At 36.0% G+C, this 18,838-nt stretch overlaps 1 protein-coding gene across 3 annotated transcripts in view; it reads left to right on the top strand.

Annotated features, from left to right (window-relative positions):
• Positions 1-18,838, top strand: part of LOC138693239 (insulin-like receptor) — a 385,516-nt gene that overhangs the window by 349,793 nt on the left and 16,885 nt on the right. For all 3 annotated transcript variants that reach the window (XM_069817052.1, XM_069817051.1, XM_069817053.1), the window contains 6 exons: positions 1,317-1,464; positions 3,509-3,723; positions 7,288-7,626; positions 11,106-11,276; positions 14,754-14,934; positions 16,389-16,529. In XM_069817052.1, the coding sequence (XP_069673153.1) occupies positions 1,317-1,464; positions 3,509-3,723; positions 7,288-7,626; positions 11,106-11,276; positions 14,754-14,934; positions 16,389-16,529 (1,195 nt within the window). The remainder of the gene's footprint in view (positions 1-1,316; positions 1,465-3,508; positions 3,724-7,287; positions 7,627-11,105; positions 11,277-14,753; positions 14,935-16,388; positions 16,530-18,838) is intronic.

Genomic DNA, 18,838 nt, shown 5'->3' on the forward strand with positions numbered 1-18,838 from the left:
AAGCCCTCCAAAAAATGAAAATATATTTAATTTTTCGCCTTTGATTTTTTTTTGGCGTTTCGTGGCATTCGAACTTCATAGTTGGTAGTACTTTTCTGGTAGTTTTCGTCCGCACTTTATCCCCAAAAATCACAAAAACACAAAACATAATAATTTATCACCTTATCAAATAAAATTCAATTCTCATTGACGTCTTCATCGACAACCACTTCACTTCCAATATAAATGACACAGGCTTTAAGGCAATCTAAACTTAAACCATGCAAGCAACAAAGAACTAAACTAACACTTTGTCGTATAGTCAACTGTGCATAAATAAACCACGTCTTTACACTAAATGAAATTCTCTTCGAACACTTATTACACCATAACATCTACAGAAAATTCAGTAAGTAATTTCTTTAAACCACAGAAAAAACACTTTTCTCCTCAACATTCAACACAATCCTTAATCACCAGCGAAAGAACTAAACCAAAATCGACACAAAATTTAATCAATAATTTCAGAACACGGATTCCTTCCTTTCCCTCTTACTTCAAAATTCCAACCTTGTGCACACAAAATAAATTATTGGCACTGAAAAGCATGATGATGCTCATCATGCTTTTCGTAAGCATGATGATGCTCATTCGACAAATGCAGACAAATCTACAATGTAACTTCACTCACGTCAAACAACCAGGAACAACTGACGTCATTATCCATTCAAAATTAATGAAAATTCTAGAATAAATTACAACTATAACCAATCAAATCGAAAGAAAATCAAAAAATGACAAACTTTCAATAGCTTTAGCCATCAGACACAACATAACACCACTCACGTCAAACAACCAAGAACAACTGATAACGTCATTATCCATTCAAAATTAACGAAAATTCTAGAACAAATGACAACTATAACCAATCAAATTAAAAGAAAATCACGGCGACACCTAGTATAAAAAAACCTAGTACTAACATGTAAAAGTCACTAAAAGATCACTAACATTTAACTCTGAAATAAAAAAGTTGGTAATACGTACTATATTCAACCAAGTGCCCGTCTTCTATGAAATTACCTAAAAGCCTAAAGCAGTAAAATGAATGTCGCGCTTAAGCGGTAAGAAGAGGGAAATTGTTATGTGTGTTACGTTGGGAATACTGAATGTGGTATTTGACACTTACCGCATATTGGTTCTGTGCGGAAAACAAGCAAATACGCACGATCTCGCACAAATATAATATGTGCTTCACAGAAAGGGCCCTTCTTCAATAGTCGCCACTGCCTAGCAACACTTGTTCTTCAAATCACATTGAGAGGTTTATGTTGCAGAGAACGTGGTGAAGGAGCTGGAAGAGAACTTGAACATGTTAGAGGAGATCGAGGGCTACCTGAAGATCGTGCGTTCCTTCCCTCTGATCTCACTCAACTTCCTACGCAAGCTGCGAGTGATCCACGGCAAGACTCTGGACAGTGGGAAGTGAGTTGATCTGAGTGTACAAGCAGGGACCCGATTCCACTGACCCAGTCGCGGCTCGTGGTTTTAAAATTGAGGAAGGCTCTAGGCTGAAATGGCAAATTTTCAAGGTCTCGAGCATGAGTATTTGTTTATTTATTTCTATTTGTTTATTCGTGTATTTCCGTAACTGGGAATTTTTAACAATAAGTTATTATTATTATTATTATTATTATTATTATTATTATTATTATAATATATATATATATATATATATATATATATATATAAAACGGGCACCTGACTTACCTTCATTCATTTGCTTGTAGACGATATATTACACACACAATTCATTGTTCTCAAATAAACACTTGCAAAAGGTTCTCACAAAGTTCACAACCACATAAAATACTGATACTCGTATTACGAAGCAAGCCAAAACTAATTCGCACGTTAGAATTTCCGTTGTGTTGTTTTCCCTTCCCTGACTGAGGTTTGAAAAACTTTTTATGCTCGACCATGCCGAAATGTAGTAATTATACACGTGGTAGCAGACCTTTAATGGACCTCATTAAAGTACACCTACTCATTAAAGGTCAGGTCTTTCAGCCAATGACGACTCAGGTTACAACTGTTCAGCCAATGACGACTCGGGTTACAACTGTTCAGCCAATGACAGGTCAGCTTTGTACCGTTATAAAACCGCAAGTATCGATTATTTTCGGATATGCAATCGAAAGAGAATTAGCGAAAAGTCACGGAGGCTGGAAATCCAATACTGTCGCAGAGGGTTATGTTCTGTTACTATAATAATTAGCGTTAATTGTAAATAATATTCAAATAAATTCAATTTGTCATCTCGTTTTTCAATGTCGAATTCAATAATCAAGGTTATAATATAATATATATAAGGGTAATATTTTGGCGAATCCTCGGACCTCATTTCATCTCACTACATCTCGCCAAAATGTAAAAAAATTGTACAACATTGTAAAAATTGTAGAAAATTACTAAATTGTAAAACTATAAAAATTTGTAAAAATTGTAATTGTAATATTGTAAAATGTTGACATGTTCCACATCTTAAAGCTTCATTGCTCATGTAAGATCTATGGAATAAAATAAATGAATGAATGAATGAATGAATGAATGAATGAATGAATGAATGAACGAATGAATCGAGTTTAACGGGACTATGTCAAGGTCAATGACATTATTGTTCCTCGGAAAAAATCAATACTTTCGCGTCTGCGCACATCTCACAATTCACGACCTACAACAAGGTCACTTCCGATCTTGTCAGTTACAAATAAAATGTATACATCTGAATACCGGTAATTTCAAGTTAGAAATATGGTCGAGCATAAAAAGTCGTATGAAACTCGCCTATAATGGTAATTAAGAAGCTCGTATGAAAATTATGAAACTCGCTTGCGCTCGTTTCATAAATATCCATACTCGATTCTTAATTACTATCATTATAGGCTCGTTGCATAATGTACTATTATGGGATACTAGGGATATTAATTGTATCAACGAATAACTAAACAACTCCTTCATCTTATCATCGCAATGTTATCCTAAAATTTCAATTAGGCCTATGACCTACCGTAAAATGAATGAGAGAGCAGACATGTAACCTCAAGAATGGAGTGTCAGACATTGTTTCTTTTCTCTTCTCCAGGTGAGATTTTTAAAACTCAGAGCTAGAAAATGTTGGCAAGGACTCAAGGCGTAGATCTCTATAGACTCCACTAGGAAACCTCCCCGTCCTGTTTCTATTGTGTGGAAGGGACAGTGAAAGGTTGATCCTTTATTACTTATAACCTATCTCAAAAACATCTGTCGGTGCCAACAGTTCCAAATATATTGACCGTTATTAACGAACGAGCCGAGTAAAATTTCGATGTTTCTCCTCTATGGAATATTTTTATTCTACTATTAAACACAAACGTCAAGATTTTTGTAGGAGATTTTTATAGGGGCGGCTCCGCATAAGAGCCTTTAATTACGAGCCGCTACTGCACTCACCCAACCAGACCCCAAACATGTGTGTGCCTGCTTGCAGGTATGCTTTCGTGCTGCTGGACAACCAGAACCTGCAGGAGCTGTGGGACTGGGACACGCGCAAGGAGGACCTGCGGATACTTAACGGCCGTCTCTTCTTCCACTTCAACCCCAAACTCTGTTTATACAAGATCGAAAAGCTGAAGCAGGTTGCACAGTTGCCAAATTTCACTGATCTCGAAGTTGCGGCCAACTCTAATGGGGACAAGGTTGCATGTAAGTGTTCAAGAAAAACTGTTTAATTATATTTTATCAAGTTTTCTTGGGATAGTGATTATTCTAAATGCTATCGCTCTACTATTACAGACGTGGACAAATTCTTCTTCTTCTTCTTCTTCTTCTTCTTTGGCACTACGGCCCTTGTAGTCTAGCCTTGGCCTCCCTTAGGATCTTGGTCCATTCCTGTCCAACCAGAGCCTTCTGCCTCCATCTTCTCACGCCTAGAGTCCTTAAATCGTCCTCCACTCCATCCAACCATCTTAGTTTCTGTCTGCCAATATTGCGCCTGCCTTCTGGTTTTGTGTTTAGAATCTTTTTTGGTATTCTCTGATCATTCATCCTGATTACATGTCCTAACCATTCCAACCTACGGGCTTTGATTTCAGCAACAATATCTGGAGATTTATATTGAGTTTTCAGTTCTGTATTATATCTAATTCTCCAGTGCCCATTCTCATATTTAGGACCATAGATTTTCCTTAGAATTTTTCTTTCCCATGTCATCAGTTGTTGTTCCATTTTCTTCGACAGAGTCCAAGTTTCACTGCCATAAAGCACAATTGGTCTTACGACTGTTTTATATAATGTAAGTTTTGCTTTTTTACTTCTGCATCTTGCTCTCAAAGTTTTGTTAAGGGCTCTCAGGCATCTATTTCCCCCAGCAATTTTTTGCCTCATATCCGCATCTGCAGTGTTTTCTTGGGTAATTAGAACTCCTAAATATTTAAAAGAACAAATTATTAGTCTAAATTAATTATATGTGCAATGAAGCTGTATTTATCAGTAGAAATAATGAACAAAAATGTATTTTGCACAGATATAATGAAGAGAAAATTGAGTATTGAGGTTATTAATATTTTGTGAACAGTCCCTTACTCTTTATTAACACGTTGATTTTGTCAAGGATGCTGGAAACCAAAGTTTGACACTTTCTTTGAATATCAGTATCATGTAGCCAGATATAAGACAGTGCTTAAATGAGTCCATGTTTTGTTGTAAGCCTCTTTTTATTCACTTCCTTTTTCAGTATAGAACATAGATTTTCAATTTCGTTCATGTCCGGTCTTCTTGCTGGCCATGGGAGAATATCTTCTGCAGTATATAATTAAAACATCAATAGTACCAACATAGCCAGAAAAAAAATATACTTAACCATTGGAAAAATATACCAGAAGATGTAAACAATCATATTTACAACAATAGAGACCCTGTGAATTACACTGATAGTTGATATGACGAATTATATTATGTTTCCAAGAAAAAGTTTTAGTCTAATAATTTGTCCACGTCTGTAATATAAACAGAATAGTATGACATCTGTCATTAGTTTAATGCCACTAGATGTTAGAGTCTTATGTTCTTTGGTCACCTCCTTTCCTCTTTCACCGCTCTTCATAATCAGTGAATTTCAGATATCTCCATCTTTTCGATAGTACATAAGACCAAAAAAGGAAAATACAGTACCGTGCCATGCAATTTTAGTCTAGGTCTACAGTTATGCAATACTGTAATTTACAGTTTTCAACTTAACCTTTACGTTCAGGTACCATGTCACTCGAAACAGAACAACTGATTGAAGTGAAGAGAATAATCCTACTAGCCCTATCATGTATCGAATACAATTTCACGATCGTGGAAGTCTTGGACCCATCAGACAGATTAAATTTTATGATTTTGTTTATCTACCTGCTTCCAGCTAACAAGGGGTAGTCGGCTGGGCGAGTGGTAGCCTACGAGACCCTTATTGTCTTCTCTCATGTTAAGGACTTTCTGTACAGTTCTCAAAACTAAATTTTCCATTTTTGTAACACATTAGGTCTTGAAATCCAAGTTCTGTCCCCAGTCAGGAGGTAAAGCAAGCTTTAGGACTGTGATACAGCTGTCCGTGTCCGTGTCTGAGAGTGTCCGTAAACGAGAGTTAAATTTATCATTATTTCTATATTATTTCAGTTGGGACATAAAAATCTGTCTGTATATGAGGAGTGTCCGTATCTTGGGGATGTCCATAAGGAGAGGTTTCACTGTAAACCTATACTGTTTTCGCTGTAAGAAAAATTCTAATGTAAACATAAGCATATTGCTGTCATACCCGTGATTGGCCCCCAGTCGAAACACTCACATGACGCAGGAAAATATAGTTCGTATTTGAAAACCATAATCTTGTATTATTTGAAAATAAAAAATTGAATTCTAATTGTTAAATACAATGAAACATTTAACTTTACTCATATTTTGTTATGTACTATGAACGCTGATGAATACCAACAGTAACACTAAAGTAGTCTGTCTTGTAACAAGCTGGCGTTACTTGAGCTCGTAGTTGTTCACGTAAGAACGTGGTACTGAAGTATGGCTTTTGCATCCTCAACTGTCCATTGTGAAGACGTAAGACTTAAAAATTATTTTAATTGTAATAATTATAAAATAAATGTTTCCTAAGCAAATGAATGCATAGTAGTGAGGTTAGGCCTACTTGACGAGTAACGGGAAATGTTTAAAGGCTGGTTCACAATAAACCGGAAACGAGAATCGGAACGAAAACGAAAACGGTAAAATTGTTAAAATGTGTACATTTAAATGTGAGCATTCACAATTAACGAAAAGCTTGCTGGAGCCCAAGATCGGGAACGGAGAGTTGGCTAAGTTTCAACTTTGGCGTTCACATTTCCGATCACAGCCCACTAGATTCATTCTATTGCCATCTAAAAGCTATTTTGTCATATATTTTTGTAGCAAGAAGACCGTGACATAACCGATGCATTATTTTGTTCTGTGCTGTGCATCATGGAGCAAGTTTTATTTGATGAGATTCTAATATTGAGTGTTGAGGAAAATCCTCACGTTTATGATAAGTGGCACGCCTCGTATAAATATGAGAAAATGAAGGAGAATGCGTGGCTTTTAATAGCTGCATCTTTGAACACCGATCGTAAGTGAATCATATTTTATTACTGTATTGGTTGTATTACACACTACATATTCATGCTTCAATTCAATAACTACTGTTGTGTTCATTTTTGTTCTATTACAAATGTTTCTTCTCTAATTATTTTACATTATGGTAGACTTAAAATAGGTTGTGATAATAAAGATGCATGGGCATATTTATAGTACCATTGAAATTTTGAAGTTGGTTAACCTGTGTTTATGTTGGCTTGGTACTCATGAGAGAACGCCATTGGTCAATTATACACAACTAACATCAGAATGCGTAATATCGACTTTACATATCATTATTAACATGCATATCAATATCCATAATCGTCTACGTTCTCGGTTTATTGTGAATCAAAAGTTTTCATATTCACTTCTCTGCTTCTCATTCCCGGTTTATTGTGAACCAGCCATAACGGGAAATGTTTAACATGAAACAGAATGTACAAAGTAGGCGGGAACATGTACTGAGAATCTATGGTGCCAAACAGTGGCCAATGAAGCTTCACTTCTGTCACGTGCTGTTGTTTACATTAGGATTTTTCTTACAGCTAAAAGATTATAACAGTTGTGTACCTCATTTCATATGTTATTAAAATGGTATATCAAGAATGAAATATGTTGCAGGCAATGTGACTGAGCTGCATGCTCGTGTGACCAAGTTTGATGACCATGCAGTTATCATCGAATGGGATCAGTTCGAGCACTACGACCCCCGCACATTGTTGGGCTACGTTGTGTACTACATTGAAGCACCTTACCGCAACTTGACTTTGTATGATGGACGGGACGCATGTGGAGGTGATGGTTGGCGTGTGGAAGACATGGCAGTGAACACCACCATCACGATCCTGCCACACCTGAAGCCCTACACGCAGTACGCATTCTACGTGAAGACCTACACGATTGCTACGGAGCGCACTGGTGCCCAGAGCCCTATTAAGTATTTCCGCACTCTCCCCTCTTGTGAGTATTTTGTATGACTAGTTTTGGTTGAAAATTATATGACTAAAGGTGCATCTACACGGTTCAACTTTTCTTTCAATTTTAAGCATTCAAGTAATGCATTCAATTTTGCATGTCTTTTTCCACTAAAAATGAGAGCACAAGCGAAAATTGAAAACTACCCATCACCAGTGGGCATCTTCTATATATATATATATATATATATATATATATATATATATATATATATATATATATATATATATATATACAGGGTGCGGCATTTAACGTTTCCCATTTTAAGTTCGCGATTCTGTTCACATTGTTGGTAAAACATGTTTGCAAACACAGGGATTCGGTGTAGCAAAGCCTTGGATTTAGTTAGCCACATCCCAACACAGGGATTCGGTGTAGCAAAGCCTTTAGTTAACCATGGAACGTTGGCCGGTGCAACAGCGCATTTTCTGTGTTGAACAGTTTGTTTCAACCAAGTCAATTGTTGCTGTCCAGCGCGAGTTTAGGCGGATTTTTGGTGATAATCAACGTGGAGTTGCACCATCACGAAAAATAATCAGTGTGTGGGTGCGTCAGTGGCGTGAAACTGAATCGGTTCAAAACAAAGCTCGAGTTCGTCAGAAAATGGCGCAGACTCCTGATAATGTCGAACGTGTGAGAACGGCTCTGCAGAGAAGTCTGTATCGTTCCGTGCAGCGTAACTGGAACATTCAGCGCCTGTGGTTTCAACAGGATGGAGCCACATCCCATACAGCACGTGTTTCAATGAACACAGTTCGTGCTGCTTTCCCTGGGAAACTTATCTCCAGATTAGGTGACATTCAGTGGCCCTCTGTTTCCCCTCATCTCACTGCACCAGACTTCTTTTTGTGGGGGTATCTTAAGAGTAAGGTCTACAGTCATATCCTTCATGACATCGAGGACCTTAAAACCGCGATTCGTGAAGAAATTGCTGATGCTACACCTGAAACATTGCTGCGAGTAATGGCCGGTGTGCAGGGAAGATTGCAACAATGCATTGACGCCAATGGAGGACATCTTAAAGACATTATTTTCAAAACATAAGATGTACTGTAATTCCAAGATTATAATCGTTGTAAACTGATTAATTTCTTGTAATTTACTTGTAAACTAAATAAGTTATGGGGATTTGAAAATAGGAAACGTTAAATGCCGCACCCTGTATATATATATATAATTTGAACTGGTAATGGAAGTTACGAGAAAACGGCTGAACGGATTTTAATGAATGACCCCTCATTCTGAAGCTTGGAATCCAAAGTTTTTCAGAAAAATAGTAGTTTTGAGTGAAATGTCAATTTTCCAACATAATTTTCCTATTTTCTGAAATTCATCTGTCATCACTAACTAATTGCATTTCAGGAAAAACAAAACACACACTACAGTAAACATTATTACACAAAGGCCATGATTTGCGTGAATGCTGACATATTTAGAGCTCAAATTAAATTGGTTATTAAAAACTTCAAGACTAACTAAAATTAATTTACAGATCTGATTCTGTGGTTTATAATTTTATGAGTACAGCTGTGTATTGGATTTTAAAAACTACAAAACTTGAGGTGGTTTGATGACATTATTATCATTGGAAATGAAATATTATTATAGTTAATGCCATGCTATGATTATTTTTCATTAATTATACTATTAATGCTATATTGATGATATGAAAGTGAAACGTTTTGATGTTATATAAGTAGATGTAGAGAATATCTTAAATTAGATCTTGATTTATATAATTTACTGAGTGGCGGCTATATAGTACATGTTATTGAAAACTATAAAACTTACGTAAGATAATAATATTGTTATTAGAAATCAAATATTTTTGTAGTTATTAATCAAGTGGGGTTGGGTCTTTTTCATATATTTAATGGCGGTGTGGTGTCGATTTATATGCGTGATTCTCTTCAGTATTGACTCGAGAGAGCGCAAAAATTAGAGTTCCTAAGGAAAGACCAAAAGGTATTACTTACTGATAAAATATGAAGCCTACAAGATTTTGTTATCTCCCGATCATTTTAGCAAGATCTCTTAGCAGGATAAAATGATTTTACCCCACATTTCAAGGCAGTTTACGAAACATGCAGCAGCTATACCAAGGTACTATGTCTATTGTTCGAAAGCATAGCAAACCTGACTTTTTTTTTTTAACTTTCACCTACAATCCGCAATGATCTGAAATAGCTACTGCTTTACTCTCACATGAAAAACCGACTGATTGCCCTGGCATTGTTACTCGCGTTTTCGCGTTCAAACTAAAAAACTGAAGGTGTATAGGTTCAAGAAAAAGTATTTGGCATAAAAGACCATTGAGAGGGACTATGTTTCATTATTATGGAAGCAAATAATTTTCACAATGTCTGATATTCTTCATTGAAAATAAATCCGAAAAATGTTTATTTGAACGTCTAATGAACTTACTTTGCAGCATTTGCTGTACAAGCCACTAGTATGCTTTAATTCATTCAACAGCAGCATGTAGCGAGCAGCTGATTGTTCTAGGTGGCCGTGAATAAGCTGAGAATTGTTTTGTTTGGTAATGGTGGAGCTTTTAAGCTGAAAATGGCAGCAAGTACGATTAGCTTTATTGAAGATTATTGCAAATGCGAGTGCCTCTGGAGTGTTCAACTACAATTTTGAGTATTGGATTGATATTTAATATTTATTAATTATTGTATATCCATAGTGGAGATGATGTTCAACACGGTACACCATGTAGACACAACATCTGCATGCATCTTTAATGAATGTGCGTTTTCAACTTGATGCTTTCAATATTCTCCCGAGATGTGCATGGAAAATTGAGCCGTGTAGATGCAGCATAAGGACTGGATTTTTAGGTACTAAAAGTTAAAAATGACACCGAATATACTTATTTACAGCACTCGAAAATCTAACAAAGGAGTGGTGGGTCACATAGATTGGTGAATGAATCTACGGAAGCATTCTTGCTAATTTGTAAATAACAGTCGAGAATTTGCATATAAAAAGCGAGCACCACAAAGTGAAGCTCCCTACAAGCCTAGCTACATGAGAGGAAGCTGTTGTCAGTAGTAGAAAATACCTCAAACTTCTTCAATTAAACAGTGTATACAGAGTTACACCATTTGCTACAATTGGCTTCTGCTTTGAAATGCAGCAGTATTATTTATACTAGAGAGCGATAGATTGTTAAACATAATTATCAGTATAAAATGAACTTCTTTCTTCTCTCACAACACAATCGTACAATCATATTCATTGCTAGAGTGTCATAAAATTCTGTATTTCATAGTATAATCTTGTTATAAGGATATGTGTAATTTACAGAATTTATTCGTTTGTACCGTACAAGGAAAATTGTATTGTGCTATATTTGATGCTCTTGTGTAGTTATATCTGCATACTATGTGCTAAAAATAGCGGAGATAACTCGTATACAAAAAAGCAGATGGCATCATGGATTTGTATCGTGGTTGCAGCACCATCCCCACCCATGAAACTGGAGGTTACCACGGCCACCAGCAATGAGCTTACAATCAAGTGGCAGCCACCACAGCTTCCAAATGGCAATGTAACACACTACGTGGTCATTGGCACGTGGATAAAGGATGACCAGAGCATGCTGGACCAGCGCAACTACTGCAATGAACGTGAGTTGCCTTTAACAGTACTTCCAACTACTGGGAAACATTTGATGTATTCCTCTGTGATGTTAAATTTGCAATCCTCACCATTAGTCCAGACAGGAACAATAGATTTTAAAGGATAATGAAATTCATTAAAATGTCTTTTCGAGAAAGAAGTAAAGCCAGGAAGTTCCATCATAAATTCACGGCATGTAAGAAACTCTTATCTCTGATTGAAAGGATTTCAGGCAAAATTTTGAACATTTCTTAAGGTGCTTGTACGCGACCGAATTTTTCTTTCAATTCAATACTTTACAAGAAAACTTGTCAAAGATTGCTTAATATTGTAAAAGGTTTGTCAAAGACTGTTCCATATTGTTAAAGATTTGACAAGTTTTCAAACATGTACTTCAAGTTCATTGTAACCTCTGTAGGCCTATCTACCAAACATTACAGTATACTTACTTACTTACAAATGGCTTTTAAGGAACCCGAAGGTTCGTTGCCGCCCTCACATAAGCCCGCCAGCGGTCCCTATCCTGTGCAAGATTAATCCAGTCTCTATCATCATACCTCACCTCCCTCAAATCCATTTTAATATTATCCTCCCATCTACGTCTCGGCCTCCCTAAAGGTCTTTTTCCCTCCAGTCTCCCAACTAACACTCTTTATGCATTTCTGGATTCGCCCATACGTGCTACATGCCCTGCCCATCTCAAATGTCTGGATTTAATGTTCCTAATTATGTCAGGTGAAGAATACAATGCGTGCAGTTCTGTGTTGTGTAACTTTCTCCATTCTCCTGTAACTTCATCCCGCTTAGCCCCAAATATTTTCCTAAGCACCTTATTCTCAAACACCATTAACCTATGTTCCTCTCTCAGAGTGAGAGTCCAAGTTTCACAACCATACAGAACAACCAGTAATATAACTGTTTTATAAATTCTAACTTTCAGATTTTTGGACAGCAGACTGGATGATAAGAGCTTCTCAACCGAATAATAACAGGCATTTCCCATATTTATTCTGCGTTTAATTTCCTCCCGAGTGCCATTTATATTTGTTACTGTTGCTCCAAGATATTTGAATTTTTCCACCTCTTCGAAGGATAAATCTCCAATTTTTATATTTCCATTTCGTACAATATTCTGGTCACGAGACATAATCATATACTTCGTCTTTTCGGGATTTACTTCCAAACCGATCGCTTTACTTGCTTCAAGTAAAATTCTCGTGTTTTCCCTAATCGTTTGTGTATTTTCTCCTAACATATTCACGTCATATTACGGTATAAATATGTAAAGCTTTTGGAGAATAAATAGGCCATATAAAACAATATTTGTATCCGAAAACAAAGAATATTACGATTGCATATTGTTTTAAAACAAAATATTTATGATTAATATTTGCCTATGATATAGGTTAGAATTTTCTTAAGTCAAAAAATACATGTATTAGTACTAAACTCAAGGTATCTGCTTTGAAGTTTCTTCGTACCGGTACGCATTATTGTGGTATTCCACAGGACCCAAGGTTTAATTCATATTCTTGGCGCCATAATATTTTCGAATTCTATTGCTCAATTCCTTCAAAGAATTGTCGAGTCTTTGATTAATTAGACCATGTTCTTAATTACTTAGAAGACTATAAAAGACTTTTAAAGTACTGTAAGTGATTGAACAATAAAACTTGTAAAGGTATTGGCAAGTCTTGGAAAGTCTTGCGAAGTGTTGAATTTGACGAAAATTTGATCATGTACAAGCAGGTTTAGAGAAACCAAAACTCATCTCTGCTCTTTTTCATTCTGGCCTGTTAACGAATTTCACCTTAGAGTTTCCTCAAACTCCAAAAATGCAAGAGTAGAATTATAAAAATGTCGTAGTTGACCATATCTGAAACCAGTGAAACATAACAGCAAAAATTTGTACAAATTATTATAACCCACTCATACATGAAGTCACGATGTTATTCTGAATCATATTGGTAACGAACTTTAGCTTAGAGATGTTTCCCACCTCAAAAATAGAGTTAAACTCTGGCATTTAAGCAGATTCAGAAATATCGTAGTTGACATATCTAGAGTCGACAGCAATTCAGAAGGCGGTTGTTTGCTAGCATTTGCGTCGAAAGAGACGGAGAGAGAGAGAGAGCAAGGCACTGTACAACATTTCCACATCGTACTTCACGAGCACGTGCAATACAAATAGTGCAGGAGAGAATTTAAATTATCAAAAGACAATAATGACCTTAGCTGTTGATTACTGTAAGCATGACACCAAACAAACCCTGTTTCCTTCACTAACAATATTCTTTGCACGGTTCTCAATCCCACACCACATGCTTCTGCAGTCATTTCTTGCATGTTGGCAACGTTGCTGCCAGCATCAAGATGGCCGGCAGCGTTCTGCTCGTTAGCACTTTTTTTAAATAATTATACACCTTAAACACTATTTTCCGCACCTGCTTGTGTAATACTTGTCTTTTTACAGTCACTTCTTCCATTTATTTACCTTACATACACATAGTAAATGTTAGTTTTACTTATTCGATGTATTGAAACACTCGCATGTGAACAAACGAACTCAGGACGTGCTTGTTATAGACTGATTCTGATTGGTTCTACTGTACAAGCTTGTGACGTCACATACCAGAAATGGCACGGCGCATATAGAAGCTAACCACCTTCCGAAATGCCGTCTAGTCTAGACACAAAAAAAAAATTAATGTAAATTATTATTATTATTATTATTATTATTATTATTATTATTATTATTATTATTATTATTACCATCATCATAAAAATAGGCTTAAGGACCTTACTAATAGACGGTAATTATACACAGTATTTAAAGGGTGTAAATGATATGTTGTTATTGAAGTGTTGTATCAGTGAAGAATTATGTTGTGTCAGTGAAGTGTGCTGTGTAAGTGAAACGCTTTCCTGTCAGTGAAGCTTTATAGTTTATAGTGGCAGTGCATAGTATTTGAACAGTGAAATGTTTTTGAAGTGTTAGTGAAATGAGGATAGAATCAGTGAAATGTGTTGTAGTTCTATTGCAGTGAGTGAGTTGACAGCGAAATGAGTGTAATTTGAAAGGTACTTGTGCAGATATGAACATATCATACTCGTGGGTTTTAGTTCGATCTTAGTTTTAAGATACAAATTAGATTTATTTCAAATGTTATTTTAAGTGATCGTTTCATTTAATTTAGTATATTCCCTGTTGTTGTTGTTGTTGTTGTTGTTGTTATTAATTATTGTTAGTATTAATTATTAGTATTATTATTAATTGTATTTTTAATTAATAAGTTTATTATTGTCATTATTGAGTGTAATTAGTTACCACTGCCACCGGGTATTTACCCACTGCAGTGTGAATAAATACGTACATACATACATCATCATCAAAAGTTAATGAGGACTTCATTGAATAATACTACTGTATCTACCAAGATGATGGAGATGAACGTGTCTCATGTTCTGTGTTGCTTATGTTGTAGCACTGATAGCAGACAAGAAGCCCACGCCTCCTACACATGAGGAAGGAGTAGAGAAGAAGGAAGCAGACAAATGCTTGTGTGAAGACGAAAAGGCCAGTAAGGAAACCAAAGTGAAGGAAAGAGAAGTCGCTGCACAGATCCACTTCGAAGACTCTCTTCATAACCTGCTGTATATCAAGCGGTGAGTCTGTGACCTTTCATCTATTACAATGCTGTACATTCTTAATGGCAGACAGCACCACATTTCATTGTTATTGTCGTCATCAACAAAGACACAACATTCTTGATGAATTTTTTAAGACAATTCTCCTTTTTTCTTTGGTTTGTCATTTGGATAGCAATAAATGCTGCACACATGGCATTCATACAGTCCTCTCTGTAGATTGAAAACTCAAAAAAGTTTCATATCCATTGTTCAAGAATTAAAACAGAAAATCAATATCCCGAATTTAAAAGAAAACTTACAGATTAAACCAAATCCTTTAACTCTATTAAATATAGAATATAATCTAAATTTAACAGAAGAAATACTGAAATCAGAAGTAAACACTGAAATACTAAAACAATTGTCTTTTGAGACAATTAATATTAGGTACCCTCCACAAAACTGGCTTCATTTATACACTGACGGATCCTTGATCTCCAGAGAACAAGGTGCCAGTGCAGGTGTTGCTTGCTGTCTCTTCTCACTTTATAGATCTCTTGGGTATGGAACAACAAGTTTTGATGGAGAAATCATTGCAATAAGTGAAAGTCTCAGGAATCTTCTATGCCACATCAATAAATTTAAGAATGCAGTTATATTGTCAGACTCCAAAGCAGCTATTCTGTCAATAGTCTCTAAACACACACCTTCATCTCAAATAGCAGAAATAAATAAAATGCTCTTTCAATTAATATCACTCAATAAAAGAATTGTATTCCAGTGGATACCATCCCATTGTGGAATCCTGGGAAACGAGAATGCGGATGCTTTAGCAAAGAAGGGCAGCACTGCTACTTACAGACCTGTTACTAAATCTACATATTACTCTGTGAAAAGATTTATTAAATCTACATACTTAGACTTCAACAAACAAAATTTGATAACACAATCTCAAGGGAAAAAATGGAACTCTGCATCATAATCCACAGTTAATTCCCGATTTACCACGAAAATCGTCTGTAGCTGCATTTAGATTGGCAACAGGCCATGATTGTTTGGCCAAACACCTGCATAGAATTGGAGTATATCAGTCCCCTAACTGCCCATTGTGCAACTCAAACCAAGAAATGGATTCGGAACACCTCAAAATCTGTGCTTCAGTGGCTGGCCATGATAATATCTTTGAAAAATATTGGAGTGTAAGAGGTCAAATGACTTTATTGTCAAATGCCTGGCATTAGAAAACAACAACTACATTCTTAATTGCAGACAGCACTACATTTCATTGTTATTGTCGTCATCACAACATTCTTGATTAATTTTTTAAGTTAATTCTCCTTTCTTTCTTTGGTTTGTCATTTGAATAGCAATAAATACTTCACACATCATCTATTATTCCATATTCAATTATGTTTTTTGTTTTGCTCTTGTTGAGCTGTCGAATCACGTTGCTGTAACTCATCTGTCATGACTGTTTATTTCTCTTGCAGGCCGAGTGAGAGTCGTCGTCGCAAGAGAGAGACAGCACTTGCATGGCAGGACACAACTCTCGCAGTGCGCAGCTTCATGTCTCCACGACTGGTGGAGCCTTCTGAGTTTGGGGACCCTGATTACCAGACCACACCTCACAGGTGCGACTAATACATTACGTATTTTAATATTTAATTCTTCTCTCGAGTATTTACTCTGTGTCCTTGCTAAAGTCCAGTTGGTTTAAGGTGACACAAAATTTTTAGAAAGAGAAGGAAATACTCACTCTCTTACTTGCATGCATAATCTTTCAGCAAATATCTTTGGCTGTTGGTGGGGGAGAAACCACTGATAAGTGGTCACTGGATGAAGCAGTTCATCCCTATCATCTGATTGTAAAGCTTCACCTTCTTTTTTGAAACATGGTCTTCTCTTTCTCACAGTTATAATATGATCTGTTCCATCTCATTTCTACAATGGACTGTTTCCGTGATAAACTGGAACATTGTTTGGCTGTGAATGTTTCACATTTCGAGCATTTGTTGTAAAGTGTGGTTAGTGATAGTATTTTGTTTAGTTTTATGCATGTATGTGTGTATTTATTTACACTGCAAGTGGGCAAGCACCAGGTGGCAGTGGTATACACAATATAAACACTACACAATAAAATGATAAGCAATATGCAATAAAATTTACAATACACAATACAATTTTATACACAATACAACTTAACACAATAATAATAAAACATAAATAAAATACCTAATTTTACAATACAACCTACATAATTTATGTACAGGCCCTACATAAGTTTCAATAGTCTTTCACTTTACTCTCATCTCACTCGCTGTAGTGGCACTGTGACGCATTTCACTGACACTTTAGCACACATTTCACTGACACTATGTAACACATTTCACTGACACTATAGAATACATTTCATTGATGCTATAAATTATCACTGATCGGAACTATTCACTGCACTATAAAACCATAACTTCACTGATTCACCTCGCTTCATTGATACAACAGTTCAAATAAGTCAAATAATTACACCTTATGCATACTTATAAACAGAACTACATTTAAACTAAACATTCCTAATCTAAGGCCCTCTTACACGCTATTTTTAAATAATTTACAATTCAAACCAAGGAAGTAACTCGTCAGGCTAAATAAATACATGTCACCTTAAAAAATTAAATGTTAAATGTCACCTTAATTTTAATTTGCACTTTATACACAACTTTTTAAGTTATTCTTGAATCTCCTTAAGGAAGGACAGCCCTCAAAGACCGCTGCAGGTAGGTCATTCCAATTATTTAGGTATAGTTCTATTTAAAAATGAGAATTTACCTACATCCGTTTTCTGCTTCCTACATTTGATTTTAAAATCATGATCGTTCCTACCATAGTACGTTGGCTTTTCTAACCAAGCCGTTATGTCTACCCATGCTTTCTGACCCAGATGTGCTCTATACAATGATGTTATTCTAGTTTTCCTACGTCTGTTTTCCAAAGTTTCCCATTTAAGTTCTTTTATCGTATCATTTCCATCTTCTCTTTTACCTTTAACAAATTTAGCTGCGCTATACTGGATTCTTGCTAAGGAATTTATCTGATATATCCTATAAGGATCCCAATATGTAGTTCCGTATTCCATTAACGGTCTCACTAACGTTAGATATGCTCTTTCCCTCGATTTGGGGCTAGCCTTTTTCAAGATTCTCATAATAAAGTGAAGTGCCCTCCATGCTTTACCTGTAACATTATCAACATGCCCTCCCCAAGAAAGTTTGGAGTTTAAATACACTCCTAGGTATTTACAAATTGTTCTTGCGGAATTACAACACCACTGAACTCGTAATTAAGACTAGTTTCCTCTCGGGTTTTACAAAATGTTATAGATTTACTTTTAGAACCATTTATTTTCATCCTATGCATTAACGCCCAGTTATAAATTTTATTCAAGTCTGTTTGAATAGCATCCACATCTGAATTATTTCTAATCTTTCTATAGATAATGCAGTCGTCTGCAAATAGCCTCACATTTGATATAATATTTTGGCACAAGTCATTTACGTATATTATAAAGAGTAATGGACCCAGAACGCTGCCCTGTGGCACCCCTGAACTTACATTTCCAATTTCCGATATTTCATGACCTACTCTAACTCTCTGGATTCTACCTTTTAAGAATTCTTGGATCCATAGCACCACTCTTTTATCTATTCCTAGCCTACTTAACTTATCTATTAATATGTCATGTGGCACCAAATCAAATGCTTTCGAAAAATCAATCACAACTGCATCGATTCTCCTGCCTCTATCTACCTCTTCAGCTAGATCCTGAACCAGCGATGTAATTTGACTATCACATGAGAAGCCTTCCCTAAAACCGTGCTGGTGGTTGTAAAACCAGTCTTTCGCATTTAGAACATGACGAATATAATCCGATATCAAATGCTCC

Source organism: Periplaneta americana, chromosome 17, assembly GCF_040183065.1.
Source record: "Periplaneta americana isolate PAMFEO1 chromosome 17, P.americana_PAMFEO1_priV1, whole genome shotgun sequence".
Taxonomy (NCBI): domain Eukaryota; kingdom Metazoa; phylum Arthropoda; class Insecta; order Blattodea; family Blattidae; genus Periplaneta; species Periplaneta americana.